The sequence below is a fragment of the Mizuhopecten yessoensis genome, unplaced genomic scaffold (genome assembly GCF_002113885.1).
Source record: "Mizuhopecten yessoensis strain PY_sf001 unplaced genomic scaffold, ASM211388v2 scaffold5229, whole genome shotgun sequence".
Lineage (NCBI taxonomy): Eukaryota > Metazoa > Mollusca > Bivalvia > Pectinida > Pectinidae > Mizuhopecten > Mizuhopecten yessoensis.
This window is the reverse complement of record NW_018405944.1, coordinates 2,078,530-2,103,665: the sequence shown is the minus strand read 5'-3', so window position 1 is coordinate 2,103,665 and position 25,136 is coordinate 2,078,530. Positions and strand designations below refer to the sequence as shown.

At 37.4% G+C, this 25,136-nt stretch overlaps 2 protein-coding genes across 5 annotated transcripts in view; both read right to left on the bottom strand.

Annotated features, from left to right (window-relative positions):
- Positions 1-44: 44 nt before the first annotated feature.
- On the bottom strand, positions 45-12,453 carry LOC110450462 (heat shock 70 kDa protein 12A-like). Its single transcript, XM_021498007.1, has 6 exons — positions 12,374-12,453; positions 7,592-7,720; positions 5,896-6,205; positions 4,059-4,277; positions 2,631-2,790; positions 45-1,861 (listed from the first exon to the last, which is right to left on the bottom strand). The coding sequence occupies exons 2-6, from the start codon at positions 7,684-7,686 to the stop codon at positions 738-740; spliced, it is 1,908 nt and encodes a 635-aa protein (XP_021353682.1). The 5' UTR covers positions 7,687-7,720; positions 12,374-12,453; the 3' UTR covers positions 45-737.
- Positions 12,454-15,534: 3,081 nt separating this feature from the next.
- The window catches only part of LOC110450461 (heat shock 70 kDa protein 12A-like), a 23,587-nt gene continuing 13,985 nt past the window's right edge, over positions 15,535-25,136 (bottom strand). The window contains exons 3-8 of one of the 4 annotated variants that reach the window (XM_021498004.1): positions 22,680-22,808; positions 21,913-22,222; positions 20,855-21,003; positions 20,691-20,760; positions 19,355-19,514; positions 15,535-18,587 (exon numbers count right to left, since the gene is read on the bottom strand). In XM_021498004.1, the coding sequence (XP_021353679.1) occupies positions 17,512-18,587; positions 19,355-19,514; positions 20,691-20,760; positions 20,855-21,003; positions 21,913-22,222; positions 22,680-22,808 (1,894 nt within the window). In that variant the 3' untranslated portion in view covers positions 15,535-17,511. Of the gene's footprint in view, positions 18,588-19,354; positions 19,515-20,690; positions 20,803-20,854; positions 21,004-21,912; positions 22,223-22,675; positions 22,809-25,136 lie in introns of those variants that run through there. The other 3 variants (XM_021498003.1, XM_021498002.1, XM_021498005.1) reach the window with 3 other exon arrangements.

Below are 25,136 nucleotides of genomic sequence, written 5' to 3'. Positions count from 1 at the left end.
ATAGCATTGAGTCACGTTAATGCCCGTTCTCATAAATTACTGAAACAAATCAATCAAACTTTTGGCGTTCGTTGTTTACATTTGACCTCTCAAAACATATATGAATGTATATAAGATATACTATAAATAAATGTTACAACGTCCTGTCGTTGGTGTAGAAAGTTGGTGTAGATTTACCAATGGTCCACTTTCCAGTCTTCGATTCAGTCACACGTTTAGTTGAATTCTCATACGTGGTTCAGAAGAAATCAGTTTAAGTGAAACGATTATTGCTTAATAGACGAATGTGTTATCGGTGTGTCTCGTCTAGACCTATCACTCTTCCTCCTAGCGAATTCAAGTTACCCTTTGTTTTCCTTTCTGTAACATCACGTTATCAACTTTCTGTTGTCAAAACGTTACAATAAACGATAAATTTTGCATTAGTCTGTGATATGTATGGTGTACATGACATATATTGTATGTTTGATTGCTACGTTTGGTTTATATGATGTGCAATTATGGCGTGTATAGTTTGTATGTTGTTAATGGTTTGTATGGCGTGTATTATGTGTTTGGTCTGTATGGAAATAGAAAAATAATTTTGTTCTGATTTTTTAATTTATTATTTATGCGTTTTCCTGATTACTCATACACTGGTGAACAGTTTCTGGGTTTCAAAAATCTGATTTGAAACTAACTTAATTCCCTCTTTCTGCCATCTTAATGTAGTTTAGCATTGATAGAATAATGTAGTTCTACTGCTTGTTCATAGTACAGGAAGGGGACTGCAGTCTCCTTTCAGTTGAGGTCGTGCTGCTAAGTGTATCCAGCACTTCCCTGCTACGCTTCCCGGTACCTTCGTCAATCCCTTCACAGATGAGTTCAGTGTCTCCGAACGTGATCCTGACCTTTGCACTCCTCTTCTTGCCAAGGGACGTGTTCGGCATGTCCACATTAATTCGTCCGAGATAGGAACATCCTTTATCGGTCACGTAGACAGGTTCTTTTGCCGTTGATTTGTAGATATCTACACACATTCTGGTAAGCTCTCCACGGACAGGACTGAGCTCAATATCCTGACCTTCTCCGAGCATGTAGGACATCCCGACTTCGGCTATCTTACCGAAGCAGTCACCACAGTATTTTTGCCCATCAATGTAGGTTTCCTTTTCTGGAGAATCATAACCTTCCAGAAAGTGCCTGTAAGATCTAGTACCGTAGGTGAATTTAGAAATGCGTTCTTTAACCACATTGGGATTCTGGCCATAAAGCACGGCGCCTTTCAGAACGGCAAGTCCTGCTTCTTTTGGGACAACAACACATTTGGTGGAAAATACTTTAGTAATTGTCTCTTTAATGATCTTTGAATCCGCAAATCCACCGACTAAAATGATATCTACTAAATCTGACGCCTCCGGCAGTGTCAAAAGATCCTCCCTCAGATGCTTTACAATGTTGTCAACGGCTGGTTTGAAAAACCCGGCTACAAGTTCCTTATCTATACGTAAATGACCTCTTTGTATGTCCACCTTCCCCGGATGTTTGGACTCGAATGTTAATTTATTTGTTAGTTTAGCACCGTTGTTTAAATCTGCATACACTTCCATCAGAGCTGCAGGCAGGGGAATCATTATCCTACCTTGTCTATCGCCTTCTAAATGACGTTTCTTCATTTCGATGGACCGTTCTAGCTCCAGGTAATCGGCCTTGTGATTCAAACGTAGTTCCGAAAGGACATTGTCACCGACAAGCTCTGAGATAAACGCAAGGAAATTGGCGTTGACACCCATCCCTCCCCAGGCGCCACCGGTGGCCTGATGGACCTCTCTAAGAGTCCTGTCTTCTAGAACCTGTCTTATCGTTATGTCGACAGTACCACCTGTAAGAATTAAACGACTCCATAATTAATCAAATAGGCAATCATTATGTAACAAACAATGATAAAAGAAAGACAACAAGTGCGTATAAATGACGATTTTGCTGTTAAAACTTAACTAAATCATCGGTTAAGAATGATTTCCTTAAAAATCTTATTTTGGATTTTTCAAATTACCGCGAGCTTTAATACGAGTGGCGGAAGAAGCTGCAAACATATTGCTTTAGCAAAATTATGACATAAACAAAAATGAAACAAAATAAAACGAAGTGGTACTTTTACATAAAAAGCAAGTATGTTTCTGTGATATGCAGTCAAGCATTTAACGCGATATCACCATATTTTTCAAAGTTATAAGAAATGCGTAACGAGCTGAAAATATTGAATTATTTTGATGGATAAGGAACTCCAAAGGCCCTGGATAATTATTTTTTACGATGATAGACTATTGCTTAAAAGCAGATGTAGATACTGAGCAACGACCCGATTAAAATTAATACTATAAAATGATAATATTTGATTTTTTATGTTTTTTTGTATAAATGTGAAAATTGGGTTATCTGTTAGCTAGACACTGCCAATACTTCCAAGAAACAGACTATAATCCTTCTAGCTACATTCTTCTCCCCAAGTTTTTTTAAAGTGGGGGAAACGAGAATAAGCCCTAATTCAGTACCATCGAAATAAAACACATTTCAAATATCACAAAATATTTTTAAGAAAATGAACTCGCAAAACTGAAAATAGAAACAAATATGATATGTTAAAATACCTCCTAGATCCACTACCATATATTTAGTTCCCGGATCATATGGTGCCAGGAAAGCAGTGCCATCTTCATTGAACTTCCGCTGGGACAGTTGCTCCTTCGTGAAGATTGACGCAGCTTCCGGTTCCAATGCAATTACCAACTGGAATCTCTCAATGCCTGCCTGAAGTATATAATTAGTACGGAGACTGTGGAAATGACACCTCAATGAGATTACTACATACAAGTAGATAACACCATAGTAAGGACACAAAACGACGACAAAATATAACCAAAAAAATCAAGGAAACCTAAACAAGAGAACCAAAAACATCATATACTGTGAACTCACTAATTTCCGTTTTTTTTTTAATTTCGTTGATTTCATGGGTACTTTACATCCACGAAATCAAAGGTCCACGAAGTAATAACCAGTTTGATATAAAGAGATATTCCATTTGAGTTGGTACTCGTAATCCACGAATTCATGTACCCATGAATGGTGGTTTGTCGCGAAACCATGAAATTTGGCTACACGAAAACATTATTTCACAGTAGTCAATCCTAACTGTCATACCAGAAGTATGTTGAACTACTTAATTGTACTTGTACTAAACTAGTTTTCCTCCATCAAATTCAATAAATGAGTTGTCGGCCAAATAATTGATATAACAGTATTTGAATTTGCTAGTTTAAAACAAGGACAGATTTGCTCAAATCACTGAAACATGTCTATAGCATAAAGGCAGCCAAGACATTTTTACAAATGTTGTAGAAACCAAAGGACTCTATATAATTAATAATAATAACAATTCGAGGTTCGTATATGCCGCTTTATCACATCCTAGTTCTTAGGTCGTCTCGAAGCGGTTCATAAATTATCATCCGTGGTTATGGGGCCTTTGCAATCAGCCAATATCTTTCTCAGCTGCCTAGGGAGCATACAGCCGATGCTGCCATTTCGGCACTCACAGCTAGCATTCAAAAATTCTAGCACTGCCCAACCACGAACTCATTTACAGCCGTGACGCGACTCGAACCTGCAACCTTTCGATATAAATGTCAACTGGACAAAAACAAATTCAATGAAGCGCATTATCACTTCATGTTGGATATGTGTATGTTCAGTTGGAATTCATATTGCCTATGAATGCCAACTAAGAGCAGTTCAATTATTATGTTTACCAATTTTGGGAACCTGTTCACCCATAGAAAATTCAACTACGCTTACTATTATTGGACATTTCGTTCAAATAATATTATCGTTTATGATTATTCAGTGAATAGAACAACCATCGCCCAGGGAGTGTCAGTGGTATCCATCGTAATAATAATGACGTCATGATATTAATGACGTCAGAAATCGGTCCATGTCATTCATAGTCTATTTAGTGGCAATGTCATACGATGGTAAATATTACTCAATATTCCGGGGTATTCAACTCTAATTACCTGTTCGGCAGCCTCCCTCATGAACTGTTTAGCAGAATCTCCCCAGATGGCAGGCATGGTAATCACCCATCTGACCTCATTCGCTCGGATAAGATCCCCTTTGGTTTTCAATGTCTTCATTGTTTCATCCCGGAGATACTTAATGCACTCCGTGAACACCAGCATAGCAGGCAGGGCATGGCCTTGCTCGTCTTTAATCTCAGCATCCCTCTTTAACCCCTATATAGGATTGTACAAATATTCATCACTATTAAAATGTTTATACTCAAGATTCGTGATGTGAAAATCAGAATTATTCGATTCGAACTAATATGAAAATGGCCTGCACAACACCTACAACGTCATATTTCTAGAATCGGAATTGAACTATTTACATACAGTTGTTGGATCGCACAACGTTACACGATGTGCGGTGTGCGCACGATGTGTGCACGGTGTGTGAACGGTGTGTGCACGATGGGCGAACGATAAAAAGCTGGACGATCATTGCTTGCGCACATCTGTGCGCACGATGGACGGACGTTGTGCGATAACAATCGTGGTTGGTGTAAATTGAGGAATGCCTTAACAATTTATACGGTTTCGTGTTAAAACATATAAACTTGATGTTTACGTTTGTTTCTATATTCTAGCAACATCTATAAACTTATCTTTCTGTCTATACATTCTTATATTTAGAAATAGTGTTTTCTGTGTTTTTAAACAAACTTAATCGACACATGTAAAATTACAACACAATCCCGTATACAGGTAAACATAACCACTTTGTACATGTACCTGGACCGTAGTTTTCTCCCCGCCTGGGGTAAGGCCGGGGTGTGTGAAAATCTAGGTGAAGGGGAGCTATAGGCAAACGAATGCAAATAACAAATAATATTCATTACGGTCAAACGGTATCGCATATCAGCTCTGTGTGTCAGGCACTGGTCAGGTAAAACTCCGGACACTCATAAAATTGTTATTTACCTGTTCTATTGCCTTGGAGCCAAACCCATTCTTGACACCCTAACGGTCGCTGTAATACTGTGTAACACGCATTGTGAAATTGTATAATCTTGATTATTGTGATGAGAAATTGCAGATATATACACAGTGTACATACCTAATTTTTGTCATTCCGTAATTTTCTATCTACAAATGATACCAAATCGCACACGGGGCGAACGATTGCTAAATCGCACATTTGTGCGCACCATGTGTGGGGAATGTGCGGACTGTGTGTGAACGATGTATGCACGGTGTGTGCACGCTATTTTTGGTGCGTTGTGCGGTCCCACAACTGTACTTATATATTCATCAAAGACACATCATCAATTCATATGAAAGAAAAAAAAAACTTACGCAAAGTTGATATTATTTTATCGAAAAGAGTAGACACAAAAAGAAAAGGAACATATGTTTAATCGCCACACACAAAAAAAGAGAAACAAAACTAGGCGCTTCCGAAAGGTAATCGTACGACAAGTGGCACCCGTCATGTGGTGTTCAGGAAAGCATCGTGTCAACAACGATGTAAGAGAATGTACAAGTCTTTAAGCACGACAGACATTAAAATATCATCAGCAAAAAATAGGATTTTGATGACATCTGTTACATTTTAGCAACATAGATAAAACAAATAAACCATAACGTTAATACGGTGGAAAGGAAAGGGAACTTTATAGACTTTATTGCTATAAGTTGTCATAGCTAGATAATTCTAAAACCGGGATATGAATTATGGACGCTGACTGACAACGTGAACCTACATCTTGAAATTCTTGATATTGGAAGGTTGATAGTCCAGGTATAGATTCACATTTCATAAAGATAGAAAAATAAATATGACACCCCTTACTTCGTCTGTATGAAGTAGCATCTTGAAGTTCTTGAAGTACCGATATCCATAATGGGCGTTTTCCTCGGCTAGTTCCGCATACTGGTCTTCTGCGTCATAGCCGAAAGCCTCAAATGATTTATTGGAAGTGAGGAGGAGGCAGGTCGGGGTCTTGTGTGACATCACTCCTGTTCCCTTCGTACTTTGCCATACTTTTGCGTCAATCTGAAGTGGCTGACGCTCGTAATCCCCAACAAATGAGTATGCGACTCCCGAGAATGTCGTTCCAAAGTCAATAGCAGCCACTGCTAACATCTTAGGACGTACGGGACTAAAATGTCAGGTAAAATAAAATGTCAAAATACAGCAATAGCATTTACACACAAAGACAAATAAACTACATATTCTCTACGCATAAGAATAAAATATACCATGACGTTAACACACCAAGACCAAAATGGTTTTGGGTCACCTGCCCCGACAACGTAGGCTTTCTCCGGGTACTCCGGTTTCCTCCAATGTTAAGACCTTCTTCCAAGATAGAAGATCTTCTGTCGCGCTACCATCCGGGCAAATAAGACTGATTGATATAAGTTAGAAAACTCGTTTCATAAATATTGTAAAATATTTTTTTATAAATTTATATTGCAAAACACACCAGGACAATATTCTGTTCCTGATATCAAATTTGAACTCCAAATCGGTATGAAAAGACAACAATAGGATCTTCGGAGACACAGAATTAAGGAAAGACGTTCTGAACTTCCTCAACGAAGTGTTGTACCAAAGTTTCAGCATTATTTCAAGATTTCAAGATTTCAAGATTTGTATTGACTCTGCTATAAAGATGTAAGATAAAACATGCTACATTCATTATAGTGTGACAGTGTCTAGGTTCACCCTTCGGATATCACTGTCGCCCTTGGCTTCGCCTCATGTGACAGGAATACCTTCGGGGTGACCCTAGGCACTGCCACATTATTGTTGTATTTATTTTATTATACCGAAAGTCAACATGGCGGCTGAAACGAACCGTACTCGCATCTGCTTTGTGCGGTCACTATTTTGCACTGTCACACACATTGTCATTCGTTACTAGGGCGTTGGGAAGCACCTTTCCATTGACTCAATTTTAAAGTGAATGTGAATGTGAATGTGCGGAATGAAGAATTTGTCTTGACCAATCAGATTACACGATTTTCACTAGAGGTATGATAGAATATAATACGATATACATATAACAACATGCATGAGTGATAAAGTAGTACACAACAACAAATATGTAGTCTTATTCCTTTTGACAATTTTGAACAAATTAAAGTAATAATTGATTGTCTAAATACATTTATGGTTAAATATACCACAATATGATAAAATCCATGTCGACAGCCGGAGGCCAGAATTATTGTGCAATATATGCAATATTTTTAGTCAGCTATATACGCAACCAAATCATACTCATAACATATAAACAATCATAGTCTGCGCCCGTCAAAACAATTAATAATCACTTTTCCTTTTCACCGAAATCCTCAATATTATCCCATTGTTCGTTGCGCTTTCACAGTTGAATCGGTATTCGGAGAGACTGAACTGGGATTAAATGTAATGTAAGCAGTATACCATGTTATATCAGTGCTAAATATAAAGCGAATTCATTTCTGTATTTGTGTTTCAAAAACTAGTGCAGATTTAAAATATAAGTGTAAATACTTACGCAGGGGTGTCGTATATCACTCTTTCAACCACACTTTTTATATTGACGCAGTGATCTTCCTCGTCATCGTCCCTACTATATACATTACTGGCCATTTTTGTCACCGGTTTATGCGCCCCTTTATACACCCTGTAAATGTAAACGGACTTGATCAATATTGCAATGGTGATGAAAAAGAACACATTCTTTTATTCAGCATGTATTTTTCTAAGGATCTCACTGTATATTTTTATTTTGTTCTAATTCTACCCTAGTTTTATCAATTTTCAGTTACAACATCGTGAAATACTAGATATTTTTCCATTTGTCCATTCTCCTTACTACTGCCCGTGTCCTTATCTACAGTCCATATCCCTAAATACTGTTCATTCTCCTTACTAATGTCCGTGTCCTTATCTACAGTCCATGTCCCTAATTACTGTCCGTTCACCTTACTACTGTCCGTGTCATTATCTACAGTTTATGTCCCTAATTACTGTCCATTCTCATAACTACTGTCTGTGTCCTTATCTGCAGTCCATGTCCCTATCTACTGTCCATTCTCCTTACTACTGTCCACGTCCTTGTCTACAGTCCATGTCCCTAACTACTGTCCATATCCCTAACTACTGCACGTGTCCTTATCTACAGTCCATGTACCTAATTACTGTCCATTCCCCAAACTACTGTCCATGTCGTTATCTACAGTCCATGTCCCTAACTACAGTCCATGTCCCTAACTACTGTTTATGTCCCAAACTACGGCCAATGACCTTATCTATAGTCAATGTCCCTAGTTACTGTCCATTCTCCTTAGTACTGCATATTAACACCGTCTAATATAGTGCCATCTGCAAACAGCTTTGATATGGTGTGATACACATGTATTGTTTACCCGAACTCTTTGTTTTAAAATATTGACAATAAGATAAGTTTACACTAGCCAAACAAACGAATAAAAATACCTTTGCTCTTTTTCATAGCTGTGAATAAAAGAGAATGTTCAAATAAAGTACCGAAACAAATAATATCTTACGACTCATATCATTCATCTGCTGCGTTTATGCCATGATAATATTGACGATTTGACCTAGTTATACAATCCTTTATTCATTTTACATGACTCTCTTTTGTTCACTTCTTTACTTGTTATATTAGTAAAAAATCGATACTGACGTCATGAATGCAACAATAAGTATATATTGTTAATGTTTAAATAGCGTACCAATTAACCGAGAATATATTTATGTCAGTTGCCGTCTTTGTTAGATATAACAAAAGAGTGACGTCATGCGTCTAATTGAGAACGTCCCCCGACGAAAAACTGGACAAAGAAGATATAAAAAAAAATGTAACCATGTTGCGCAAAAGATACCTGCGCTCAATATACTAAACCACAGAAAACATATTCTCTTAATTATCTGGAATAGTGGTCATAACACAGCAACAAATTTATCAGACAGGAACTTTAATGAAAATACGTGTTTGTGTGTCATACATTTAAAAGTCGATTGTTAGGGCTATCTCCTTTGTTAGGGTTATCTCCTTTTTTAGGGTTATCTCTTTTGTTAGGGTTATCTCCTTCGTTATGCTTATCTGATTTGTTAGGGTTATCTCCTTTGTTAGGGTTATCTCCTTTGTTAGGGTTATCTCCTTCGTTATGGCTATCTGATTTGTTAGGGTAATCTCCTTTGTTATCCTTTGTTAGGGTTATCTTATTTGTTAGGGTTATCTCGTTTGTTAGGGTTATCTCTTTTGTTAGGGTTATCTCGTTTGTTAGGGTTATCTCCTATGTTGGGGTTATCTCCTTTGTTAGGATTATCTCCTTTGTTAGGATTATCTCCTTTGTTAGGGTTATCCCTTCGTTAGATTTTATCTCCTTTGTTAGTAGTATCTCCTTCATTAGGGTTATCACCTTTGTTAGGGTCATCCTTCTCATCTGGTTACTTCCTTTGTTATTATTATCTCTTTTTTTTGAGATTTTCACTTTTGGAAAAGGTAATCTCTTTTTGGGGTTATCATTTTTGTTAGGGTTATTTTTTTTATGAGTGTTCTCTTTTTGTTATCTTCGTTTTTAGAATTACATCGTTGTTACATTGTTAATTCTTATATTATCATTATCACTGTTGTGAAAGTTGTCTGATTTGTTCATTTTATCTCTTCTGTTAGGGTTATCACACTTGTTAGGTTATTTTTTTAATGTTTTCTTCTTTATTCGGGTTATCTCTGTTGTTATGGTTATCTCTTTTGTTAGGTTGTCTCTGTAGTTAGGGTTATGTCTGTCGTTAGGGTTATCTCTTTTGTTAGGGTTGTCTCTGTTGTTAGGGTTATCTCTTTTGTTAGGGTTGTCTCTATTATTAGGGTTAACTCGAACGTCTCTGATCAACAACCTATGTAGGTATATTATTCATTTATAAATTATAGATACTACATATGAATTTAAATGCGTCTATTGATTATTCGGCTTTACACTTTGTAGCAAGTAGGTGTTTATGATATAGAAAAAACTCCTTTGAAAAGTTATGCATGTCATCTTCTTATCGTATTATCTTTGAAGAAGTTTCCCTGGAACGATATATTCAGTGATTCACGTACTTGCGCAGAATAGGTAATAAATCATGTCCGAGGAAGATAAAAATATTTATAACCAAAACCCCAACACACACTGACAAGTTAAACAATCAGAATCGATTTCAAGTGATAACATCTGACCCCGATGAAAAGACGTCCATTAAAAGGATGGGTGCCAATATCTTAGGGTTATGCCGTCATGATATGACATGAAATTAAGGTCAGCTTGCATTGGAGACCATTCCGAGATATGAGTGGGTAAAGTGGGGGACCAAAATCACAAATGGTCTCCTTTTCTTCATAAGTTTGATGCATTGTGTAACACTCAAGCTGTAAATTATAAAAATGGCTGACAAGGGGTAACACATAGTGGAAAACTAAGTATTTATATACATGTGTTGTTGTTCTAGTGTAATATATCTGAAAGTAGGATACACTGAGTGGTGTACATTTGATAAATACATATACATAGTACTTTGGAGATATTTAGTTGGTCTTTTACACTTAATCATGTACAATGCTTACCGGTGATCTTGCGCATATATTGTGAATATTTACGTTACTACCTTAGGGTATCGACCGAGTTCTAGTTTCTTACCCGGAATATTGTTCGATTTCCAATTAAACTTATATGTGCTGGAGCTTTTATGAATTGATACATTTGTGATGATGACGTCGTCGACGACAACAACGACAACGACAACGACGACGACGACAATGATGATGATGATGATGATACACAAATCGTCATTATTTATGAATATTGGTTTACTGGTATGATCTTCTGATAGACTGGTAGCTTTTCTATATAAGGTGCGGTGCGTACGACAAGAAGTACTTAATTATATATATATGCATACATGATTAAGGTGGCCTGGTAGGACTTGTTACAACAAATTACACGATGAAATCTTCAAAAGAAAGACAGGATCAACACACAATATCAAAATTCGAAGTCAAAACTGATCTGAAAAGAACTTAACTGCGATGAAACATCTGAAGGTCGAGGTCCACCTCCCTGTCGCCATTGAGTTATTATTTAAAGACAACGCACATTTAGGTTTATCATTACACTTGTTTACTTTGAAAAAGATACAAATAAAAAGATGGCAGTCTAGCATAGCCACTAGAAATTAAATACAATATAATGAAGCTTCTGTACTAATTACTTTGTCGGTGCAGAAAGCCAAAGACTGCACCATATGGCTATTATATACATAGATATACATAATAAACATTGATTAACACAGCTATATGTAAAAGTACAAAACACCTGATATGACAGACATTTCGACCATGTTCAGCATTATTTTGAATATGTGTTATCGCCAAAGGCAATAAAAAGACTAGTCCAGGTATGGAGGCCGATCAGGTTCTGGTTAAGTATTATTATTATTATTTTAATAACTAAACTCAAACGCCTGTGGCTTATATTGATTCCTAAGATGGGAAATCTCTATCTAACCCAGAAAAAAACTACTGGTTACTTGACAACCGTGTTATGTAACAAGTGCATATATGTGTAATTTGTTATTACATTGTGAAGTCGGAAAGACATCGCACGACATTGGAACTTCGCTCTGGATACAACAGCCATGCTAAAAACTATGAATCGTAATTTCGTTTCATCTTCGTATGAGAATATGAAACTCTGGCGCCCCGACGTTTTCATTTAAGTTGGGCAGAGCCTCGCTAAACTCAAACCTACTTTCGTTTTGCACAGCTAATATATACAGTAAATAGAGACTCATTTAAGATTTTAGTTGTCTCAGTCGTCCTCTGTCTAACCGAACTAATTGAAAGAGTACGTAAAATCACACAAACAAACAAGGGTAAGTGGTATTATATATATGTGTGTATTGATAACTTGTCGAGTAAAAAATATCTGCACGTTGCTATCGCCTCCCTGTTACCAGGAAGTTGTTTAGTATATCTCCAAAAATTCGTGGTAGACTAAGGCGTAATCGTTTAAAATATACCGTTAAATGTGTTATCGTCTAAAGAATTAAATGTACACTACAACATAATAGTCAAGCAATTATAAACCAACTGTAAAGTTAAACGATTACAGTAGCATTGCACACTCGGATTTGCATACAATGAACACACAACTATATATGACGTCACATGCATAAATAGATGCTATGTTTTATCTAACCAATATCTGTACATAAAAGTTCCCCACAAACTTGCCAAGTTTTCCTAGAGAGACAAATTTACGTATATACGTACCTGACAGTCTTGTTGCAGTCAATCAGGTAGCCCGGTTTTACCTGTACAGATATACCTGTCAGCTTGTTTACTGTTGACGTCACATTACATGGGTATTACTGTTTACAACAGATAGCCACCGTAGACGTACCTGACTAGTCATCTGATCATTACAATGTATGTTACTGTATATAACACTTATGTGCCTATCTGTGTCCCCGCAACGTTCTTGTATATCAGATGTACAACTGGAATAGATATATATATAAAAGAAAAAGACAAGGCAAGAGTTTCTTCGACTTCCCTATATATATATAGAGAGAGAGAGAGAGAGAGATATAATTAAATCTCATTTGACAACCCACAATACGCTTTCAAGTATTTTACTCCAATATCTCATTCATACATATTTTATTATGAAACGGCAGGACGGAAAGTAAACATATTACATTATCTATACCTTCTTTAAACCAGTGAGTTGAAAGACTCTAAGTAATAAAGAAATACAATCAGTCAACTCAACATTATATATGTCTTACCTATACCTGTATTTAATGTGTCTATGTTACAAATGTTGCTTTCACACACAAAAGATTGAAATCTTCCAAGTTGACCTGCAGTCCAAATTGAACAAAATATCGATTTCATTTTAAGAATGCATGCCAAGACAAGCAAATGCTTAGTGTTCTGATGTGTTTATGGGTTTATTTTCTCTGTGTATAATAAGATAACCCATCATGGTTTAAAGCGGGAAAACAGAATAACAAAATCCTCATCTCGTCCGAGTTCGATTGCATATATAAAACTGGTTAATGGTTTTAAACAACAAGAATGTATATATATATATATTATTCGTCGTTCGACAAACAGAATATAATTAGCATATGTCTAGGCATTTGTGATTTCTATTAAACTATATCAAACAGTTTCCTTTCACGATCATGGGTGATGGGTTATAAAATTATAAAATTTGAAATGTGGTAATTTAGTGTGTAAAAAGTGTCATTTTATAGCAGCTGTTCCGGAAAAATTATGTACTTGTCGGTAATTTCCATGCAAATAACTCTTTTAGTTTGTTGTTAAAAATCGGCGTGGACTTTTTTTACTGTTCGTTCAAAATGACATTTGATGAGGTTTTCAATACGAGATTTTGTACACAATATTAATTATATATTACACAAATGGGCATTTCAAGTATGTATCACACTCACAGAAAATACTAAACTAATGATACTCTTACGAAGATATTCTTCTAATGTTATGGGTTCCTTTTGTAATTCCGATAGATTCAAATTCTTTATCCGATAGGGCATAACATGATATACCTTCATCCAAAACTGTTTTGTGTGTGTTATACTGTTCATACAACATGTCTAAACTGATTGGTTATAATTCTTTGAAAAGTACTTTCCTACGAACACTTTAGTCTCATATAATCTTTTTATCCATTTGATCTAGAGGTATCTCACAGAGGATGTGATATGTGTCATAGTAAGGCACCCTTTCTCAATACTAGCAATGCGTGTATCGATTTTACTCCTTTCATACTTAAAGTTCTATATGAAACTTGAACTGTCGCATATGGGCTAACTAATACCCCCTCCCCCCCCCCTCCCCCTGTGACCTTTGACCCAATAACGCTACATATACTCCAAGGTATGTGTATACAAAATACCTACCGTTTCTGCTATAGTTAGTTAGCCATTTCAGTAACATAATGCATCTGTGATCTTTGACCTTTGAACTCATGACCTTGGAAGTTTGTCACAATAACCTACCGTTTCCGAGATATTTGTGACTAAGGGGCCTCTGAGTCCACGACCCCGGAAGTTGTCAGCAGATCTAGAGTAATTAGATTGTATCAATGCCTTCCATCTTTCAATGTATATGTGTATACAAAATACCTACCGTTTCAGAGAAATTAGGCCATTTCAGTAGCATAATTAATTCGTGACTTTTGACCCGATGACCTCAGAAGTTTGTCAGAAGGGTAGCTTACGTTAATGCCTACAATATTCCAATGTATATGTGTATACAAAATACCTACCATTTCCGAGATGTACCATCTATAGAAGTCAAGGGTCATAACTCAGGTAAATATTGAAGGAACATACTGGCATTCTGGGAGACACAAGTTCGTTTGAGGTATAACATGTGTAAAGTTTCATTAGGCCTAGGAGGAGTAGGATGTACACATAGAAACTTGTAACTTCTGTATTTCCTAGCTGTTTTGTCTGATATACTTGGATATAGCTTGTATTAAACCTCCATGTACACACTCATAACAGATGGTCAGACTTTACATGTTGAGGGTAATGCAATTGGGTGTTTCTTTGAAGGAATGACGCAAATATCAATTGCATCCAATGATTATCTGTTTCGAGTAGTGGCATTGTTTATATAATTGACACACTTTATTAATTATTATTGTGAAATGAACCGGTTCTCCTCTTTAAAATTAGAAATCCATACAACGAAAGGGTTTGACGCGCCTCCTTTTCTGTTTCAACAGTAGTTTAGACTAGTTTGGATTTCTACCTTTTTGTGTCTTCTTTTGTTTTTATTTTGTAAAACCACAAAACTGATATGAACCGTTTTACATGTGGAAATATGTCGAGAATGGCGCCCAACTGCCATGCACGTGTATCACTGGGTTGGATACCAGAAGGGAAAAGGAAACGAGGAAGACAAAAAGAAGAAAACTGGAGAAGGACAGTAGAGAAAGAAATGAAACACCTAGGCCCCTCATCATGGTCAGACGCGGCAAAGAAGGCAGAAGATAGGATGTTGTGGAGAGGATTTGTCCATAGCCCTTTTTTCACTTGGAGAGAAGGAATTAAGTAAGTTGACATGAGGAAATATAAGAAAATAGAGAATTTGGAAATATCAAATGAAGTTGAATGTCCAATCACCACCTTCTTAATTTGCAGTGAGCTAGAGTAGTTTCTACTTGCACACTCCAACAAGTCCTTAATTTTTATCAAAAATATTCACTTAATTTTCAGAACAGACTTACTCATTTTCGAAATCCAAGGTTTCCGTTGGGTAAAAAAAACCCACAAATTACGGCAATTTTCGATCTTATATCAATGTCATTGCTACATATGTTTATTCAAAATGTCCTACAAACTCGCCCTATAATTACTTAGGGACAAAATAAGTACAAAAATCAGGTTGTCTAAGAAAAGTTTATTTCATAAAGAAGACGATTTAATTCTGTAAACATCTTCTATAACATATAAGCTGACAAAACATAAACAAGACTACTTCAAAGTCGACAGGTATATCAATCGACAGGTATATCAAAAGTCGACAAGTATATCAAAAGTCGACAGGTATATCAAAATACAGAATCTTAATAACAGACCTGACATGTCAGTTTCACATACAATGTACTACAACGGTAGTATTATGTTTCTAGAATGGGGAATAACACGACTTTCAAATTCGTTTATTGAAAGAAAAGTGATACTTTCATGACATGTTTATTACCATTAACAGGCAGTATTTTCGTGTCAAAAGCTGTTTGTGAAGAATTCAGTTTCTTTAATAAATAGTCACACTAATGCTTTCTCAAAAGCAGAAAAATTCTACATTTTCGTTATTCCCGACTGCCATCAAATCAAAATGACCATTTGAATTTGCATTGAACTTCACAATGATGTCAAATCGCAGAGATCAGAAACCATCCTAAGTTAATCATTATTGCTTTAGATATTGTCGACGTGTTATAAAACCAAACACCAGTATAAGTTTACTTTTCCCCATGTGACCTAGTTATTTTAGCATTGTAACCTTTGGATGTGCTGTAAATATATAAGGGTTTTTTTCTGAACATACACCAAATAAACCAGAACAAACAAATACTCAATGCAAAATATTTTATTTTACATTTTCTGCTTAACTAATTGTAGCGTAGCAGACATATTTATTTACAATAACAACAAAATAACCGAAAGCAATTTTGATTTTCTGATGTAAGTCAGTTATAGCAATATACGGCAATTAAAAAGCAAACTTCTAATCGACATTTACGACAATTACGACATAGCGTCCTTAAACTGACGAATTCGGATGTGGCATTTAGTCAAATGAGTGCGTGTATTGACACTTATAAATATAAAAGCCCCGAGTCTGGGCTCCCAGTCCATCGTCTGCTTGATAACAGAACTACTCGTTAGTGAAGCGGACGTAAAACCAATCAATCAATCAATTAAGCTCCCTTTCCGGCTCCTCCCCAGTCCTCGGAGAGACGCTGAGAGAACGGGGTTGGGCCAAGTCCCCCCACACCTCGCGGACAAGTCAAGGGGGCAGCTCAAGAAAGGCCCAAAAAATGTCCAAGGTCGAAACTCCTTCGATCGCTACCGCCAGATATGAAGAGCAAAGGTCATGTATACCAGAGCAGTAAACAGGTTACCAACAGAATTTCGATGCTTGCTTATTATTATTGACAGTTGCAAATTTAAGCGGACTACAAACACGATTGCAATGTGAACATTGGTTCAGAAAAGACACGTTAAACAGGTATGGTCAGGAAATGTTTCTTTGTCTAAGCCCAGTTTTTGGTGGATTAGGTATGTATAACGTAACACTGAGGTATATATAATGTAGATACTGATAAGATACTGACCCCAGTACCGGTTATGAAAGTCATTCATGCCACTAGATAAATGAGAATGGCCCGCGCTGATACATGTAGCAGAGACTCGTCTAACATCGAGTCACGTTAATGCCCGTTCTCATAAATAACTGAAACAAATCAATCAAATCAACTTTTGGTGTACATGACATTGTATGTTTGATTACTACTTATGGTTTATATGATGTGCATATTGTGGAAGCGTAGGTTTTGTATGGGGTGTATAGTTTGTATGGCATGTAGTGGTTTGTATGTTGTTAATGGTTTTTATGGTGTGTATTATGTGTTTGGTCTGTATGGAAATAGAACAATAATTATGCTCTTATATTTTAATTTATTATTAATGCGTTTTCCTGATTACTCATACACTGGTGAACAGTTTCTTGGTTTCAAAAATCTTATTTGAAACTAACTCAAATCCCTCTTTCTGCCATCTTAATGTTTTTAGCGTTGATAGAATAATGTAGTTATCCTGCGTGTTCACAGTACAGGAAGGGGACTGCAGTCGTCTCCTTTCAGTTTAGGTCGTGCTGCTAAGTGTGTCAAGCACTTCCCTGCTACGCTTCCCGGTACCTTCGTCAATTCCTTCACAGATGAGTTCAGTGTCTCCGAACGTAATCCTGACCTTTGCACTCCTCTCTTTACCCCGGGACGTGTTCGACATGTCCACGTTAATGCGACCGAGATAGGAACAACCTTCATCGGTCACGTAGACAGGTTCTTTTGCCGTTGATTTGTAGATATCTACACACATTCTGGTAAGCTCTCCACGGACAGGACTGAGCTCAATATCCTGACCATCTCCGAGCGTGTAAGACATCCCGACTTCGGCTATCTTACCGAAGCAATCACCACAGTACTTTTGCCCATCAATGTAGGTTTCCTTTTCTGGAGAATCAAAACCTTCTAAAAAGTGCCTGAAAGATCTAGTACCGTACGTGAATTTAGAAATGCGTTCTTTAACCACATTGGGATTCTGGCCATAAAGCACGGCGCCTTTAAGAACGGCAAGTCCTGCTTCTTCTGGGACAACAACACATTTGGTGGAAAATACTTCAGTTATTGTCTCTTTAATGATCTTTGAATCCGCAAATCCACCGACTAAAATGATATCTACTAAATCTGACGCCTCCGGCAGTGTCAAAAGATCCTCCCTCAGATGCTTTACAATGTTGTCAACGGCTGGTTTGAAAAACCCGGCTACAAGTTCCTTATTTATACGTAAATGACCTCTTTGTATGTCCACCTTCCCCGGATGTTTGGACTCGAATGTTAATTTATTTGTTAGTTTAGCACCGTTGTTTAAATCTGCATACACTTCCATCAGAGCTGCAGGCAGGGGAATCATTATCCTACCTTGTCTATCGCCTTCTAAATGACGTTTCTTCATTTCGATGGACCGTTCTAGCTCCAGGTAATCGGCCTTGTGATTCAAACGTAGTTCCGAAAGGACATTGTCACCGACAAGCTCTGAGATAAACGCAAGGAAATTGGCGTTGACACCCATCCCTCCCCAGGCGCCACCGGTGGCCTGATGGACCTCTCTAAGAGTCCTGTCTTCTAGAACCTGTCTTATCGTTATGTCGACAGTACCACCTGTAAGAATTAAACGACTCCATAATTAATCAAATAGGCAATCATTATGTAACAAACAATGATAAAAGAAAGACAACAAGTGCGTATAAATGACGATTTTGCTGTTAAAACTTAACTAAATCATCGGTTAAGAATGATTTCCTTAAAAATCTTATTTTGGATTTTTCAAATTACCGCGAGCTTTAATACGAGTGGCGGAAGAAGCTGCAAACATATTGCTTTAGCAAAATTATGACATAAACAAAAATGAAACAAAATAAAACGAAGTGGTACTTTTACATAAAAAGCAAGTATGTTTCTGTAATATGCAGTCAAGCATTTAACGCGATATCACCATATTTTTCAAAGTTATAAGAAATGCGTAACGAGCTGAAAATATTGAATTATTTTGATGGATAAGGAACTCCAAAGGCCCTGGATAATTATTTTTTACGATGATAGACTATTGCTTAAAAGCAGATGTAGATACTGAGTAACGAAACGATTAAAATTAATACTTTAACATGATAATAATTGATTGTATATGTTTTTTGTATAAATGTGCAAATTGGGTTATCTATTAGTTAGGCACTGCCAATACTACCAAGAAACAGAATATAATCCTTCTAGCAACATTCTTCTCCCCAAGTTTTTTTTTAAAGTGGGGGAAACAAGAATAAGCCCATCAGTACCATCGAAATAAAACACATTTCAAATATCACAAAATATTTTTAAGAAAATGAACTCTCAAAACTGAAAATAAAAACAAATATGATATGTTAAAATACCTCCTAGATCCACTACCATATATTTAGTGCCCGGATCATATGGTGCCAGGAAAGCAGTGCCATCTTCATTGAACTTCCGCTGGGACAGTTGCTCCTTCGTGAATATTGATGCAGCTTCCGGTTCCAATGCAATTACCAGCTGGAATCTCTCAATGCCTGCCTAAAGTATATAATTAGTACGGAGACTGTGGAAATGACACATCAATGAGATTACTACATACAAGTAGATAACACCATGGTAAGAACACAAAACGACAAAATATAACCCAAAAAAGTCAAGGAAATCTAAACAGAACCAAAAACATCATATACTGTGAACTCACTCATTTTCATTCGGTTTTTAATAGTAATTACCAGTTTGATATAAAGAAATATTCCATTTGAGTTGGTACTGGTAATCCACGAATCCATGTCCCCATGAATGGTGGTTTGTCGGGAAACCTTATTATTCTTACAGTAGTCAATCCTAACAGTCATACCAAAAGTATGATGAACTACTTAATTGTACTTGCACTAAACTAGTTTTCCTCCATCAAATTCAGTAAATGAGTTGTCGGCCAAATGCTAGTTTAAAACAAGGGCAGATTTACTTAAAACTCTGAAACATGTCTAAAGTATAAAGTCAGCCAAGACATTTTTACAAATGTTGTAGAAACCAAAGAACTCATTAATTAATATTATTAATAATAATAAAAATTCGAGTTTGTTATATACCGCCTTATCACAACCTAGTTCGTAGGTCGCCTCAAAGCTGTTCCCAAATTATCATCCATGGTTATGGGGCCTTTGCAATCAACTAATATCTTTCTCAACCTCCTGGGGAGCATACAGCCGATGCTGCCATTTCGGCACTCACAGCTAGCATTCAAAAATTCTAGCGCTGCCCACCAACGAACTAATTTACAGCCGTGACGCGACTCGAACCTGCAACCTTTCTATATGAATGTCAACTGGACACAAACAAATTCAATGAAGCGCACTATCACTTCATGTCGGATATGTCTATATTAAGTTGGAATTCATATTGCCTATGAATGCCAACTTAGAGCAGTTCAATTATTATATTTACCAATTTTGGGAACCTGTTCACCCATAGAAAATTCAACTACACTTACTATTATTGGACATTTCGTTCAAATAATAGTATCGTTTATGATTATTCAGTGAATAGAACAGCCATCGCCCAGGGAGGGTCAGTGGTATCCATCGTAATAATAATGACGTCATAATAATGATGAGGTCAGAAATCGGTCCATGTCATTCATAGTCTATTTAGTGGCAATGTCATACGATGGTAAATATTACTCAATATTCCGGGGTATTCAACCCTAATTACCTGTTCGGCGGCCTCCCTCATGAACTGTTTAGCAGAATCTCCCCAGATGGCAGGCATGGTAATCACCCATCTGACCTCATTCGCTCGGATAAGATCCCCTTTGGTTTTCAATGTCTTCATTGTTTCATCCCGGAGATACTTAATGCANCATGGTAATCACCCATCTGACCTCATTCGCTCGGATAAGATCCCCTTTGGTTTTCAATGTCTTCATCGTTTCATCCCGGAGATACTTAATGCATTCCGAGAACACCAGCATTGCAGGCAGGGCATGACCTTGCTCGTCTTTGATCTCAGCATCCCTCTTTAACCCCTAGGATTGTAAAAATATTCATCACTATTTAATATTCAAGATTCGTGATGTGAAAATTAGAATTATTCGATTTATACTAATTAATATGAAAATGGCCTGCACATCACATACAACTTCATATTTCTAGAATCGGAATTGAACAATTTACATACTTATATATTCATCATCAAAGACACATCATCAATACAATTAAAAGTAAAAAACCGTACGCAAAGTTGATGCGAACGTAAAACAAAAAACCTCTTACACAAAATCGATATGAATGAAAAATACTTTAACGCAAAGTTGATATTATTTAATCAAAAAGAGTAGACACAATAAGAAAAGGAACATATATTTCATCGCCACAAAAAAAGAAGAAGCAAAACTAGGCGCTTCCGAAAGGTAATCGTACGACAAATGGCACCCGTCATGTGGTGTTCAGGAAAGCATCGTGTCAACAACGATGTAAGAGAATGTACATGTCTTTAAGCACGACAGACATTAAAATATCATCAGCAAAAAATAGGATTTTGATGACATCTGTTACATTTTAGCAACATAGATAAAACAAATAAACCATAACGTTAATACGGTGGAAAGGAAAGGGAACTTTATATAAGGGGAGTTTATTGCTATAAGTAGGCATAGCTAGATAATTCTAATACCGGGATATGAATTCTGGAGGCTGACTGACAACGTGTACCTACATCTTGAAATTCTTGAAATCGGAAGGTTGATAGTCCAGGTACAGATTCACATTTTATAAAGATAGAAAAATAAATATGTTTGATATGTTGCAAAGTTCAAATCTGAGTAAAGCGGCTTGAACCATCAGAAATTATAAAATACAGGAAAATGCATGCAATTTCATGTTATTATCGTTCTAGCTGAATGTGATTATAAAGTTGTTTCTACGACACCCCTTACTTCGTCTGTATGAAGTAGCATCTTAAAGTTCTTGAAGTACCGATAGCCATAATGGGCGTTTTCCTCGGCCAGTTCCGCATACTGGTCTTCTGCGTCATAGCCGAAAGCCTCAAATGATTTATTGGAAGAGAGGAGGAGACAGGTCGGGGTCTTGTGTGACATCACTCCTGTTCCCTTCGTGCTATGCCATACTCTTGCGTCAATCTGAAGTGGCTGACGCTCGTAATCTCCAACAAATGAGTATGCGACTCCCGAGAATGTCGTTCCAAAGTCAATAGCAGCCACTGCTAACATCTTAGGACGAACGGGACTAAAATGTCAATTAAAAAATAAAAATAAACAAAAAACAGCAATAGCATTTACATACAAAGACAAAATATACTACAGATTCTACACCAAAGAATGAAATATACCATGATTTCAACACAACAAGACCCAAACCAACCACGTGAGCTTTCTGCGGGTAGTTTTGTTTCCTCTAACATTAAGACCTTCTGCGCGCTTCCATCCGGGCAAACAAGACTGATTGAGATAAGTTAGAAAACCCGTTTAAGAATTTTCGTAAAATAATTTTTAACAAATTTATATTTCATAACACACCAGGACAAAATAATTCTGTTCTTGGTACCGAATTCGAGTTCCAATTCGGTATGAAAAGACAACAATAGGAACTTCGGAGATACAGAATTAAGGAAAGACGTTCAGAACTTCCTCAACAATGGGTTCTCCCAAAGCACTATTTCAAGATTTCAAGTGCACATACTAACGCGGGGGTGTCGTATATAACTCTATCAACCACACTTTTGATGTCAACGTAATGCTCTTCCTCGTCATCGTCCCTGCTATATACATTACTGGCCATTTCTGTCACCGGTTTATGCGCCCCTATATGCACCCTGTAAATGTAAAATGACTTGATCAAGATTAAAATGGTGATGAAAAAGAACACATGCTTTTATTCAGCATGTAATTTTCCAAGCATGTACATTTTTATTTTGTTCTAATTCTATCATAGTTTTATCAATTTCTAGTTTGAATTACAATTTTGTGGAATATTACATATTTTTTAACATGGTTAACAGACCGTATCATCAATTCCCTCTAGCTATTTGTCTATCCGAGTAAATTTTGCTTTTACAATTTATGGGAGTACACTTAAAATGCCTTACCTAATTGTTCATGCCTCTATCTACTACCCATGTCCATATATACAGTCCGTGTCCCTATCTACTGTTCATGGGCCTACATACTGGCCATGTCCCTAACTACTGTCCATTATCATTACTATTGCCCGTAACCCTATCTACTGTTCATGCCCCTATCTACTGTCCATGCCCCTATCTACGGTCGATTCCCCAAACTACTGTTCATGGGCCTACATACTGGCCATGATCCTAACTACTGTCCATGACCCTAACTACTGGCCATGTCCCTAACTACTTTCCGTTCTCATTACTACTGTCCACGTCCTTGTCTACAGTCCATGTTCCTAATTACTGTCCATTCTCCTTTCTACTGCCCGTGTCCTTATCTACAGTCCATGTCCCTAACTAGTACTACTGTCCGTTTCCCTTACAATTGTACTACGTTCCATGCCCCTAACTACTGTACATGTCCCTAACTGCTGTCCACGTCCTTGTCTACAGTCCATGCCCCTAATTACTGTCCATACTTCTAACTAATGCCCGTGTCCTTATCTACAGTCCATGTCTCTAACTACAGTCCATGTCCTTATCTACGGTCCATGTCCCTAAATACTGCCCATGTCCTTATCTGCAGTCCATGTCCCTAATTACCCTTATCTGCAGTCCATGTCCCTAATTACTGTCAATTCTCCTTACTACAGCCCATGTCCTTTTTACAATCCATGTCCCTAATTACTGTCCATTACTGTCCATTCTCCTTTCTACTGCCGTGGCCTTATCTACAGTCCATGTCTCTAACTCCAGTCCATGTCCTTATCTACGGTCCATGTCCCTAAATACTGCCCATGTCCTTATCTGCAGTCCATGCACCTAATTACTGTCCATTCTCCTTACTACTGCCCGTGTCCTTATCTACAGTCCATGTCCCTAATCACTGTCCATTCTCCTTCTACTGCCCATGTACTTATTACAATCCATGTCCCTAATTACTGTCCATTCTCCTTACTACTGTCCATGTCCTTATCTAGAGTCCATTGTCCATTCTCCTTTCTACTGCCTGTGTCCTTATCGACAGTCCATGTCCCTAAATACTGTCCGTGTCCCTAAACACTTCCCATGTCCTTATCTACAGTCCATGCTCCTAATTACTGTCCTTTCTCCTTACTACTGCCCGTGTCGTTACTACAGTACATGTCCCTAACCACTGCCCATTCTCCTTTGTACTGCACGTGTCCGTATCGACAGTCCATGTCACTAACTACTGCCCGTATCCTTCTCTGCAGTCCATGTCCCTAATTACTGGCCATTCTCCTTACTACTGTCCATGTCCTTGTCTACAGTCCATGTCCCCTACAGTCCATATCTTTAACTACAGCCCATATCCTCATCTACAGTGTATGTCCCTAATTACTGTATTACTGTCCATTCTCGTTACTACTGTCCATGTACTTATTACAATCCATGTCCCTAATTACTGCCCATTCTCCTTACTACTGTCCGTGTCCTTATCTACAGTCCATGTCCAAAAATAGTTTCCATTCTCCTTACAACTGCCCGTGTCCTTATTACATTCCATGTCCCTAATTACTGCCCATTCTCCTAACTATTGTCCATGTCCTTATCTAGCGTCCATGTCCCTAAATACTGTCCATTCTCCTTACTACTGCCCTTGTCCTTATCTACAGTCCATATCTTTAACTACAGCCCATATCCTTATCTACAGTTTATGTCCCTAATTACTGCCCATTCTCCTAACTATTGTCCATGTCCTTATCTAGAGTCCATGTCCCTAAATACTGTCCATGTCCTTATCAGCAGTCCATGTCCCTAATTACTGTCCGTTCTCCTTACTATTGTCCGTGTCCTTATCTACAGTCCATGCCCCTAATTAATGTCCATTCTACTTTCTACTGCCCGTGTCCTTATCGACAGTCCTTGTCCCTAACAACTGCCCGTGTCCTTATCTGCAGTCCATGCACCTAATTAATGTCCTTTCTCATTACTACTGCCCGTGTCCTTATTACAGTCCATGTCCCTAATTACTGTCCATTCTCCTTACTACTGCCCATGTCCTTATCT